Source organism: Melitaea cinxia, chromosome 1, assembly GCF_905220565.1.
Source record: "Melitaea cinxia chromosome 1, ilMelCinx1.1, whole genome shotgun sequence".
Lineage (NCBI taxonomy): Eukaryota > Metazoa > Arthropoda > Insecta > Lepidoptera > Nymphalidae > Melitaea > Melitaea cinxia.
Window position 1 is genome coordinate 2,040,776 of NC_059394.1, and position 14,261 is coordinate 2,055,036.

Below are 14,261 nucleotides of genomic sequence, written 5' to 3' on the forward strand. Positions count from 1 at the left end.
ACCCGTGACAAAATAGTAGGTTCTTGACTACTCGATATTGATATTCTAAGAATACTACGTTTATCTCACCTCATCTTAGTGTATCAGCATAAGCACAAGTATGAAACTAATATTCTTAATACTTGTGACAAAAATACCAAAACATATATACATACTTAAGTCACCGACACAGATAGTCATAGTCACTGGTATTTTTCTAAACCAGTCACAGTGACAGACTGTGACATTTAAATAACAAGTAGGTATTTATATCAGTGACTACCTTATATACTCTTTGTCAGTGACGATAAATATGCCCCATGCCTTATTGCCTAGTCCTGAGTCGTCAAGCAAAGGAATAACGCGTCACTGCGAGAGCAACGCCATATAAGTAAGTTGTATGTTTATTACATATAAATATAGTGAAAAAAGTGATATTAGTAGTTTATATCAAGTATATTAGGCCTTTATTTTAAGGTTTTCACAATTAGTTTTTCTTTATTATTATTATTTTTTATAAACAAACATTGTTTTACACACTATTAAAAACATTATTTTGTTTATTTCAATCACACGATTGCAAGCTAGACTGCCCGAGGTAAACATTTCAATTGAATTAGCAAGTCAACGATAATTGTATTCATTATTTTTCTTACTGCGCAGTATTAAATGATTAACGCCTGTGTCTTGGGAGTATAAGCTAAATGCGTGTTGTATTTGTGTAAAAAATTAAAAAAAAAAAAAAAAAACATTTTTTAACATTTGTCATAAAATACCTATAGTGAAATTATTATTAATCTTGACCTCTATTACGTTTATAAGCTATACATGTGACACAGCATGCATATGTACATTGCTGTGTTACCGTAATAAGTTTGTATAACTACCTAATGTAGTATAATGTCTAGGCTCAATACACGAGCACTAGGTAGTATTTTATTTTATTTTTAACCGACTTCCAAAAAAAGAGGAGGCTCTCAATTCGACTGTATTTTATTTTTATTTTTTTTATGTATGTTACATCAGAACTTTTGACTGGGTGGACCGATTTCGACAAATTTTGTTTTAATCGAAAGGTGGTGTGTGTCAATTGGTCCCATTTAAATTTATTTGAGATCTAACAACTACTTTTCGAGTTATATCTAATAATGCGTTTTTACTTGACGCTTTTTTCGTCGACCTACGTTGTATTATACCGCATAACTTTCTACTAGATGTACCGATTTTGATAACTCTTTTTTTGTTGGAAAGAAGATATCCCTAGTTTAGTACCATGATAAGGATCTGATGATGAAATATCAGAGAAATCGAGGGAAACTCTTGAAAATCCGCAATAACTTTTTACTGGGTGTACCGATTTTGATAATTTTTAATTTAATCGAAAGCTGATGTTTGTCATGTGGTCACATATAAATTTTATTGAGATCTGATAACTACTTTTTGAGTAATCTTTGATAACGCGTACTTAATTGACTATTTTTTCGTCGATCTACGTTGTATTACTCGTCAATGTAATTGAAGTCGGTTTTTTTTTCGTTTGCAAGCAAACACAACTATTTAATAATAATAATAATTATTATTATTAATAATAATAATAATTATTACTTTTTTTTTTTTTTTGAAATACGTTGATTTGCGCGTTTTCATTTCATTCATTTATAAATATCTATTATAAATAATAAAATTCTATAATTTTTTTAACGTGTCAATACATTTTTATGATACATTTGTTTGAATAATTTATGTGTAATAATATTAGACGTTTTTTATAGTGTATGCTTTTGCGATTGCATATGGAAGAAATTAGATTTTTTCAAAAGAAATCATAGGCTATATTTAGCGTATTATCTCATACTTATAAACTTTACTTTGTTTTTAAAAGGCTTAATAATTTAGCAGAACGTTTAACAGTGCTTTATCAGACAAGATTTATTGTATTGTTTGCAATAAAGGAAAATTACTTTTAAACTCTCATTGACAATAGACTCACTTCCTGGCTACCTCCTCAAGTTCGTCTACGTTTTGTGTAATTTTTACTTGTATTACATCTTCCTTTGCAATAGGTACCTTTTATTAAACCTACTGTGCCCTGTGATTTCACCCGTATTCATTTGAGGAAAAAATGTATGTAACGTAATATTATTATATAGCCTCCCTCGATAAATGTTCGATAAATGATAAATTCGAACCAGTAGTTCCTGATATTAGCGCGTTCAAACAAACAAACTATATCTTCAGCTTTATTATATTAGTAGGTATAGATAAGACGGGCGCCAACTTAAAATGTATCATTTCAGATATATTTTTTTGCACATTCAAGGCGTTTCAAGTTGTTTTTGATGAATAGTAATCACAAACTACATAATAAGATTTTAGACATTGGAATATTTACGTCACAATTGTTAGTCATGAATACGGTCACCTGGATCTCATCTTATAAGAGTATATCAGCGGTCGGCAACACGCGACCCGCTGTTCTTACTTGCGGCCTGTGAATGTTTTTTCGGTGGTTATTTTTCTAGTTAAAACCTAAACATATAAACATAACTCTCTTTGATACATACATAACACTCTTTGATACCCAGATTAAGTAATTTATACAAACATTTTGTTGATAAGGATAACTCAATTGATATATTTAAAGACAAACTGCCAAATTTCAAGGATAAAATACTGAAAACTCTTGGCTAGCCAGATTCTAATTTTAATTTATTGTACTGCTTTTTTCCATCATTCTTTTTTTTAATTAGTATAAAGTTCTTTATTGTTACTTTTCTTTGATTAGTTTTTATTTGTTTTGTGTACTATTAGTTACTTTAAGATGATGTAGTTTTTAATTTCACTCAGCGTCGACTTGAATAATTACTATGCATGCTGTAGCTACCTTTAAGTTGAATCATATGTTTATATAGGTAGCACCTAAGGCTACTATATATATTATGTCTGTATTATATATGATTCTGTTGGTGGCGCTTTAAATAAATAAATAAATAAATAATGTAAGTAAGTATTACGTGTACGAATTAAATTCCGTATATTTTAAATATTTTAATACCATTTTCATTTTTTCTATGGGATATGACCAATTATTTATTTATATACTTATATTTATGTATATACGTATTTTTCTATTATTTATTTATATACGTAGGTATTAAGTAGAATCTAGGTTTAATATCACAAGTACGGTCCGCCTTTAGTTTATTTTGCCTCCTTGTGGCTCTTGTCTGACGATAGGTAGTCGACCGCTGTTATACTCGTATATAAAATTCTCGTCACAATGTTAGTTACCATACTCTTTCGAAATGGCTGGACTGATTTTTAAGAAAATTTGTGTGCATATCGGGTAGGTCTGAGAATCGGCCAACATCATCTATTTTTCGTACCCCTAAGTTATAAGGGGGGGAAAATTAAGTGGTTTAATAACATATATGGCAAAACGCTTGCGGGGTCAGCTAGTATCTAACTATCTACGTGAAATTATATAATCTATTTATGACCTACCTATGACATCATATGAAAGTCATGTGTTCACTGGATCCTGAATACTTGACTAAAACTCCTTTGTAACAAAAAAAAGGGTGAACAAAATCGGACTGCGTTATGAAATATGAACTAACAATTAGATATTTATTTATATCTTTTGCCCATTTTTCCAAGTGTGCCGAAACGCCTACGATCATGGGCGTACACGCACTGGGGCAAGGTGGGCCATTTGTCCCACCCTGACTTGAAGCTATTATTAAACATTTTAGATTTTAATTCGAAAATTTTAGATACATTTAGCCGAAGCATAAGATATTATTGATAGTGAAGGAAAATGGAAAGTTGTATTAAATAAAAATCATTCATAACTTTCTACTACTTAAGTACTTAGGCATCGAGTTTTTACAATACATTTATTTGTTTTTGCCCCACCTTTACAAAATTCTGGGTACGCCCATGCCAGCGATCACATTACTGTTTGGGATAAATACTACCCTTTTACTCTTTCTAAGGTCATTTTCTGTATTACGGTGGGCTGGGGTGAATTTATAATGTGGGCAATTTTACTTCTCTCTTACAAAAAAAAAATCTAACCAACTTTAAAAAAAAAGAGGAGTTTCTTAATTTTACTGTATTATTTTATGCGTTTTTACTTACCTCATAACTTTTTAGAGGTTGTACCTACATATTTTGGTGATTCTTTTTTTATTCAAAAGCTAGTGCTTGATGATGATGTGTATTTAAATTGCGTGATAATGAGTGAGATCTGAAAATTATTTTTTGTGTTATAACTAATAATGCGTATTAATTGACTTTTTTCTCGATCTACCTAAGTTGTATAAGTTGTTGATGCCAACTGAAGTCGTTTTTTTCGTTTATAAGCAAACACAATTAGATATTTACTGTATTGGAATTTATAGGTTTTTAACAACCAATTCAAAAACATTTTCTAAATGAATAAAAATTATGTTACATTAGATTTGATGTGTTGTTTTTTTATTATTAATTAAAAGCTGAATAAATTTGGACAAAATTTAGCACTGAGATTATACGGTATTCCTGAAAAAATGTACACTTGTAAATCATAAATGAACATAGATTCATACTACGTATTAAAAGCTTTCTTTTATGACGTAGTCTAGTAGTCTTCGTAAAAAAACTACGAACAGTGACCTCAATCAGTTTTTGTCTCTGACATGCTTAACCCGCCACTATTAATAGCTTACGATAGCAAGAACATTCGTATTCGATAAATATATTTGTTAAACCTTCGTCAAAATGACATTCCCCTTTAATACGCTTCAGCCTGCAATATCCCACTGCTGGGCATAGGCCATAGACTGAATCATTCAAAATATCTATGCCTAATATTGACGCTGTGAAATTAGTTGTACTCAGAGCATATTCGTGGTATTGGAGAACCCTTGAGAGCGTTAGTTCTACGTGCTAGAACGTATAATAGTTTAGTGGTAAGATTTCTAATAACGTGGATCTTTATATGTTATGTACTTTTTCCTCTTATTTTCTTATTCTGAGATTATTTTTATTAAGGACTTACTGAACCAAGACGGGAATCTATTGCTTTTAGGTTTGGTTCGTTGGACGTAGGTTTCTGTGGTGTTTTAATAAGGTCTAAAAGACTAGTAATTTCATTTACATTACAGTATCGGATTATATGTAGGTATAGCTATAGTAGGTATTATGATGCTATTTGATAACTTTGTTTGATTGAATGTGTTGGATAGCCCATCTAGGGAGGCTATATAGCCCTCGCCCTATTATACTGCTTTTATTATCAATAGATAATAAAGGATAACAAGGTTCCATAACCACCTTGGAACTTAAAATCCGACCGATGGCGGAATAACCATCCAACTGCTGGCTTTGAAATACACAGGCCGAACACGGGCGGCAGCGTCTTCGGTGCGACAAAGCCAGTACTGCGGTCACCAACCCGCCTGCCCAGCGTGGTGACTATGGGCAAAACACATGAGTTCACGTTATTTTTGGCGTAAACTTGTGGAGGCTTATGTCCAGCAGTGGACTGTATAGGCTGTAATGATTGATGATGATTGATTGAGATAATAAAAGCGGTATAATAGGCGAGGCGATAGTAAAAGCGGATCACCAATAAAAAATTCTTCTAGTTTTTTAATTGAATACGAAATTATTTGGAACTAACAGTGTTCAAAACATTTTCATATCCGTAATCATATCCGCAACCGGCATATATACTTATTATTTCTACATCCATATACAAATCCAGATCCGGTATTTCATATCCATAATACCTCTGCACACGTATAAATCCTTCATACTGTAATTTTTGGCAGACGAACAAATTATTTCCAAAACTAAGCATATAATTGCGTTTGCGTTGTAATGGTTCCAACTTAATGCAAATATAATTTAACAGTATTGCCATGTATTTTATATAAAGATCAATTTCAGACAAAAATAGGAAACCTACGCGTCGGAAATACGGGCAAGGTCGATAGAATCAATAGATTGAATAAACAAGAAGGGCGTGGTCTTCAATTCATCTAAGTAAAGTAAACATATACCAAGCAATGTGAATAGAAACACTTTCTTTAAGCGTCAATAGTCAAATGAATAATGATAAACAAATAATAAATGTCCTATTGTTCGTGTGTAGAACCCGCAACCTGCGGAGCAAAAAGCAGGGCCACTAAAAACTGCGCAAAAGTCAAATATATTATTAATTATAATTTAGTCCCTTTTTGGCCTAAGATCGGCCCACTTAAGTACCTAATAATCTAGTTCTGATGGGTAAACCCTTCACTAACCACATACTTAAATTCTGGTATGATTTGTTTTGAATACAATTCTATTATATACTTATGTTATATAAGAAGGGAACTGAAAAGGTCTAAAAACCAACACAATAAATATCTCGTTCTTCATATAAATCCTAGAAACACTTGAATACAATACAATAGCTAAGGAGTTTGAACTGTATAGTGATAGAGTCATAATGCGTGACCTAATCACAGTAAACGGCGCTTCTGGAAAATTCTGGCGGGAAACGTCCGCGCCGGTCAACAGGATGAAGGCCATTACTGCGATTGTCCCGCCATTCTGTGGATCAAGCTTAATATTATTGTAGTCGTTTTTGTTCTGTATATTGACAGACCAGTAACTTTAGTAATATACCTTCTAGCTGACCCAGTGAACTCGTACCGCTGTATTTTTTATTTATTTTTATTTATGAATGTTTCGATTTTGTATTTTTTTTTTTTTTGAGATCAACATTTTTCGACACGATTAACGTAAAAATATATATAGATGTATAAATTAGTCTTACAAGGCCTAGTAAAACAATTAATGACATTAGACTTTGGACTTTGGGGGAGAATCATTTTGGATTCACTGACGTGCACATCAGTCAAAAACTTACAATTGTGTTTGCTGGACAAAAAAAACCGACTTCAATTACATCGACAAGTAATACAACGTATGTAGACAAAAAATAGTCAAGTAAAAACGCATTATCAAAGATTACTCCAAAAGTTGTAATCAGATCTCGATGAAATTTAAATGTGACCACATGATAAACATCGGCTTTTAATTAATTTAAAAATAATCAAAATCGATTCATAAACGACGAAGTTATCCCTAAACATACATAATATATATATATATATATATATATATATATATATACCTCGGTCGTTTGCTTCATTGCTGAAGGTCGTGTCCACCCTGATCCAGAGTTTGGGTCACGATCTCTGTGAATTTTCTCCAGTCCGTCCTGTCCTCGGACGGAGGACACGCTGGTAGCAAATACTTGACAGTCTCTTTTTTATGTGCAGTTTTTGCAGGATCGAGACATTGGTTCTCCTGGCCGTCCATGGTATACGCAGCATTCTTCGCCAGCACCACATTTCGAACGCGTCGATCTTCTTTCTCTCTGGGGAGCGAATTGTCCAGGATTTTGAGCCATAAAGAAAAATGGAGAATACCAGAGTCTGAACGAATCGTTTTTTTCGTTTTATTAGATATTTTCCTGTTTTGCCATATTCGGGTCAGTTTGCTCATTGCAGACGTGTCCATTTGGGATCGTCGCCGGATCTCCTTTTCACAGCCTCCTTGGTCAGTCAGTAGTGAGCCGAGATACAAAAACTCTGAGACAAATTCAAGGTCACTCAGTTCTCCAGTTCTAGTTAGTGTACCAGCCATATCTACTATTAAGACTTTAGTCTTTGCTCTATTGACTGTTAGACCAACCTGCTCGCTTTCGTATTGGACTTTTCTGAACAGTTCACCAAGTTCTTCTTCGGATGACGCGATTAGAGTGGTATCATCTGCATATCGAAGGTTGCTAATCTTCATCCTGCCAATCATCTAGAGCCCTTCTCATGATGAACTTCCCGTAGATATTGAAAAGGATGGGGGATAGGATGCACTCTAGCCGTACCCCCTTCTCCGGTCTGAAAGGTCCCGATACGTCGGACGGTCGCGTCATTGACTCTCACAAGAGTCTCACTATCTTTGTACAAGTTAGCTATTAATACTGCCAGGTGCTCAGAACTCCCATCTCTAGTAAGATTTTCCAAAGAGAGTCCCAGCGCACGCAGTCAAAAGTCTTGGAGTAGTCAATGAAGCACATCAGTGTTGGCTCGCAAAATTCGCGGCTTTTCTCTATTAGTTGCCTAACGTTGACTATTTGCTCCCTGGTACCTCGACCTCTAACAAAACCAGCCTGTTCCTCAGGTATTTGCCACTGTAGGAATGCTTTTAATCTCTCGTTAATGACGTAGAGCATTATCTTGCTGGCATGAGATATAAGTGCCACTGTGCGGTAGTTGCTGCACGAACGAGTAGATCCCCTTTTGTAAATAGGGATAAGCATTGACTCTTTCCAGTCATTTGGCCATTAACCTGTTCTCTATACCTGGTTACACAAGTCTAGTAGTATCTTAACACCTTTATCCCCAATTTGCTTTAGTTCTTCAGTGTAAACTTTGTCTCTACCGGCTGATTTATTGCTGTTTAGTTTACATAAAGCACATCGTATTTCGGACTCCAGTATCTCAAGTTCAAGGTTGTTAGGGTCTATAAGCAGACAGTCTTCAGTCTGTTGATTGTGACTATCGGTGTAGAGGCCCACAATACAATCGCCTCCTTTCGGTCACTTGGTCAATATCTGTTAAAAGATTACCCGCAGCAACCACTATATAGCCCATGTCTTCGGCTTTAATTCCCGGCAAATAGTCTTTGACTATCAGGAACAGATCGCTTGTGTGCATTATTCTTGATTGCCTCTCTATGTCATCACATATGTTGTTAAGGTAACTTTTGTAGTCCGTGCGGCATAGATATTGGATTATTGGAGGTAATACGGTCGAATTAAGTAACCTCCTCCTTTTTTGAAGTCGGTTAAAAAAATGTATGATTTGAAATTGACATTGGTTATTTTCATTACTAAAATTATTTAAAGCGGGATATTGAACATGTGTTTTATTTTTATTTTGCGCAGCTCTATAACAAGTAACGTGAGCAAGAGATTCATAGATAATGTCGAAATAGCGAGCTCCGCAAAATAAAAGTAAAAACCATGGTAAATATCACTTTTTGAATAATTTTAGTAACTTAAGATATGTTTGCAATACGTGCATGTAGTATTGTGTTAAAATATTTGATAGAACATTATTGACAATATTTACTGTGAAATAAAGAAATTACTTTGTTGGTAAAGAGAAAAGTAAAAAATGTATCAAAATGTATTGCGCTGATCGTATATTACAAATTTTTATTACAGGTCCAACTAGTATGGGCGCGTAATTATTCAAGAAACATTGAAAATGGCACAGACGACGGCTATTCTATTCTGCCTTTTAACTCTGCGCTTCAGCTATGGGTTTAATGGAGACAGCTTTGAGTTGGAGTGCCCTGACGAGTGCGACTGCCACTACTTCAGGATCAACTGGGTTACTGACTGCTCAGAAAGCAATTTGACTACTATCCCCTACGATGAGCTCAGTTTGAGCGTATACATTTTAGATCTGAACGGTAATAATATAACTAGCATCCAGCCCTTCCCAAACGCCATAAAGATGAGGAGATTGCAAATCGCTAACAATAGGCTAACGAGGGTCGATAAAGACTCTTTCAGAGGCCTCGAATACTTGATTGACGTCGATCTTTCTGGAAACAATATCAGCTATGTGGACCCCGAAGCTTTCTTGTGAGTTCTATTATTTTATATACATCTATCTATATATATAAAAATGAATCTTAGTCTATATGTCCTTTATAGAATCGTTAACTATGCATTTGATCATGTCATGATCTTCATAAAAGTGTTGTGCATGAGTCCATAAAGTTTTCCGAGTTGGTACGACCAAAATAATAAAATTAAAAAAAAAAGCGTAGCAACGCGCGCAATGTAGAGCTAGTAAAATTATATAACTTTAATTTGATTTCCGACGATTGCGTAAGCTATAACAGTCGTGATAGTGATTATTACTTTAGAAAAATAAAATAAAAAAAGAACTTGTTAGCATAATAAACTATAAAATTGTTTTAATAAATTTTATCCTTTCTAACAAAAGGTTTTCTACTAAATACATTGGCAAACTTAAATGTCACCATCACCATCACGTGTCACCACCATCACACAACACCACAATCACCATCAAGTGTGTCATAGTAGATCATGATCAAGTGTGTAGATCTTAAGACCGTAAGTTTTTATAACAATTGTATAATTTTAATTTGCCTGTTGCCAAGATATTAAGTGGATTTGTTCCTTAAAAAAAATGTGAAGTACAAAGATGCAACACTCAATTTTTACAGTGCTCTTATCGCATCAGTAAAATTGAGTTATTTGAATGTTGACAATTTGACGCTAATCGGCTCAGCGTCTTTACCTGCAAAATTAGGTATAAAATAATTGTAAAATTGCTTTGGTCAGCTGTTATTTAAAAGCTGTTTATTTTTATTGACACGTTTTCGTTATTATTATTATCATTATTTATTATTTCGTCTCATTTTTAACGGACAATATCAAGATCTAAGAAAGTGAGACATTAAAAAAACATACTTCCCAAAATATGTTTTAATTTATTTTGATACTAATTTTAAATAACATCCTTAACATCACTTAAATGCCATTTTCAAACAAAAATAATGTTTCCCTCGTATTTGACCGGTTTAAGGGTTAAGGGATTGTGAAGCAATTTTCAATATGGTTTTTCCCAAGGATCCTTTATAACGTTTAACTGTAGCAGTTCCCACAATGTCGTCGAAATTGAATAAATTGCTTTGAACTTGCTACACCGACAAGCAACAATTGTGGTTCGTAAGCGCCAATATTAGATAATAGACCAGTAAAGAATGCAAATTCAATTACTCCTTCGATTTTGCGCGGCCCAATTGCTCGCACACATTTATAAATTGTTCGACAGCAATGATACAATATTGTCGATAATTGAACTTTTTTAAGATAATAAAATGAAGTGCTAATTTTTTTTAATATTTTATTTTAGAGACTCACACGGGCTACTCAACGTGGAACTTCAAGATAATCCGCTGGATGTGGTTGAAGGCCCCTTCCTCATGTCAAGTACACTTCAGTACTTGGACATCAGTAACTGTAACTTATCGTCCATAAACTCACAATTTTTCGACAACATCACATCGCTATCTACACTCGACCTAACAAAGAATCCTCTGAAATCATTAGAAGGTGGTGTTTTTGACGTTTTAACTAGTCTTGAAACGCTAAAAATGAACGACTGCAAACTAGTCACTATTCCAGAAAATCTTTTTTCTTCGTTGATGAATTTGAAAAATTTGGAACTCGCTGGAAATTATTTGACAAATGTCAACTGGCCCGAAGTACTAGGCACATTGTCTAGACTAGAATACCTCAACTTGAGAAAATCTGGCTTAACGTCCCTTTCTGAAGATACGTTCTCAAATTGCTCTAATCTCGTAACGCTAATTTTAGCTGAAAATGAATTACGAGATTTAGATGTTGCAGCGACTTTAGGAAGAAGCGTCAATCACTTAGAGTTATTGGATTTGTCAAACTGTAAGATAAAAGGTCCAATTACAGGAGATGCATTTGCGAATGCTACTAGATTGAAAAGTCTTTACCTGTCTGGAAATCCTCTATTTGCACCAGATCTTCAAGAAGCCTTGGCACCTCTTCCGAAGCTGGAGAAATTGTTCTTAAGCAACTGTGGTCTACGCAATCTGCCTGATAATTTTAATGTTTTCGAAAATCTACTCGAACTAGATATTTCACATAACCCTCTCGTTAATGTGTTTACAAGACTACTGGCTCCTTTAGAAAAAATAGAATACCTAAATATGGGCTACAGTAATCTGTCTTATATAGGACCTGAAACTTTTGCACATATGACGTCATTAAAGAAATTAGTTCTCTCTGGTAATGACCTCCTATCTCTACAAGCTGGGTTGTTTGGAAACCTTACACAATTAACAACCCTAGAATTGGAATTATGTGGCTTAAAACGACCTATAAATGCAAATGCATTTTTCGAGAACCTCACTTATACTGATTTAAGAGAAATTAGACTTGGAGGTAACCCACTAGTGATACCACCTTCAGGGCCATTGTTCCCGAAACAATTGTCTCAAGTAACTGTCTTAGACTTAAGAAACTGTAATATCACATCTCTGAATCCCGATGCTTTTAAGAATACAGAGAATTTAACCGAGCTTAATTTAGCGAGCAATCGAATCAACTCTGCCAGTGAAAGCTTAGCGTTTTTGGAAACACTCCGTCATTTAGAAAAGATAAACCTTAGCAATAATAATTTGACAACTATTGATCCACAACTATTTGTGAACAATCCCAAACTTCATTCGATCAACTTAGTCGGTAATCCATTTATTTGCGACTGTAAGATTGCTGAAATGTGGGATTGGGCTAATATGATTAAGGGCGATTTGGACGTTCTAATTGGAGCTAAGAGTGCTGAAAAAGACATCGTCGTTAAAGGTAATAAGAAAAAGAAGAACCTGTACTGTCGCTACAACGAAGCTCAACTGAAAAATATGACGCTAATTACGAATAAGACAGTGCCAGGAAGACGGCCATTCGTTAAACCACGAGAATTCACATACGCAAATAGAACTTGGGCAAAATACGTAAGGGAATCGGGTTGCGAGCCGGTAGTCAAAATATTGAGACCAGTGGCCCTAATAACTGATTTGTTTGATGATGGCCATGGCAATGGTATTTCAACCTCTGCTTTAATATTGACTATTATCGCCTTAGCTCTTGGTATTGCTACTGTTATAATGACTGTGCGATTGTTTAAAAAACGGAAAATTGGTGAAATTTTTACAGAAAATAATAGAAAGCAAAGATAGCAGAAGGTGAAAGAGCATTAAATAGTTATGCTTTGTTGAAAAATAATATAAATTTATTTTAAGAAATATTATATTATTTACATAGTATATGGTGTGATATGCACATCAATATATGTACATTTTTCTCTCTTGTGTTGTAAGATAGGTATCAAACAGAGATATTTTAGCGATTTTTAATATAAACTAGTCAAATTAATTATAAATTGTAACCAGCTAGTGGGCGATGTTAAATATCTTAAAGTCTTATTAAAACGATTATGTAGGCGATTATTGTGAAGATGTCTTGCAGTATTTAAAGTTTAAAAATGTTTCTAAATAAAACATTATTGCAAAATTATTAACGACTTTCATTTATTCTCATCTATTTCCGTTTTATCTTTGGCTCTTTTTTTATAACCTGCACACGTACCTTCAATCAGATGATAAAATTACAAAAAAAAATTGTATTCATGGTATTTTAATAACAAATAATTCTATAATATCTATTACCGTAATTACGCAATATAAGATTTTATTGTAGTTATTCTATAAAATACCAGTGTAAGGAACTTATTTTACACAAAATCACGATTATTATTAAAACAATTGGCTAACCTGCGTCCAGTTTAGCGTCTAACTTTATTAGGTACTGCTATAAAATACCATATTGTAGTTTATCGACCAGAGATGGTGTCGTACTTTTTTAACCGATTTCCAAAAAAGGAGGAGGTTCTCAATTCGACTATTTTTTTTTATGTATGTTACATCAGAACTTTTGACCGGGTGGACCGATTTCGACAATTTTTTTTTAATCGAAAGGTGGTATGTGTCAATTGGTCCCATTTAAATTTATTTGAGATCTAACAACTACTTTTCGAGTTATATCTAATAATGCGTTTTTACTTGACGCTTTTTTCGTCGACCTACGTTGTATTATACCGCATAACTTTCTACTGGATATACCGATTTGGATAATTCTTTTTATGTTAGAAAGGGGATATCTCTAGTTTAGTACCATGATAAGGAAACCAGGATCTGATGATGGGATCCCAGAGAAATCGAGGGAAACTCTCGAAAATCCGCAATAACTTTTTACTGGGTGTTTCGATTTTGATAATTTTTAATTTAATGAAAAGCTGATGTTCATCATGTGGTCACGTTTAAATTTTATCGAGATCTGATAACTACTTTTTGAGTAATCTTTGATAACGCGTAGTTACTTGACTATTTTTTCGTCGATCTACGTTGTCACTTGTCGATGTAATTGAAGTCGGTTTTTTTTTTCGTTTGTCTGCAAACACAATTATTTTTGAGCTGCTAAAACAAGATTTTTATACCTAACGTTATGTTAATCATTAATATATCACGTACCACAATATAACGACAATTTAAGTGGATAAAGCTACACTGTGTAGTGCTTATTTGTTCTAAATTTCAAATACATATAG

The 14,261-nt window shown here is 33.7% G+C and overlaps 1 protein-coding gene across 1 annotated transcript; it reads left to right on the forward strand.

Moving 5' to 3' along the window:
- Positions 1-251: 251 nt before the first annotated feature.
- On the forward strand, positions 252-13,171 carry LOC123655005 (carboxypeptidase N subunit 2-like). Its single transcript, XM_045590858.1, has 3 exons — positions 252-370; positions 9,248-9,673; positions 10,977-13,171. The coding sequence occupies exons 2-3, from the start codon at positions 9,291-9,293 to the stop codon at positions 12,832-12,834; spliced, it is 2,241 nt and encodes a 746-aa protein (XP_045446814.1). The 5' UTR covers positions 252-370; positions 9,248-9,290; the 3' UTR covers positions 12,835-13,171.
- Positions 13,172-14,261: the final 1,090 nt, after the last annotated feature.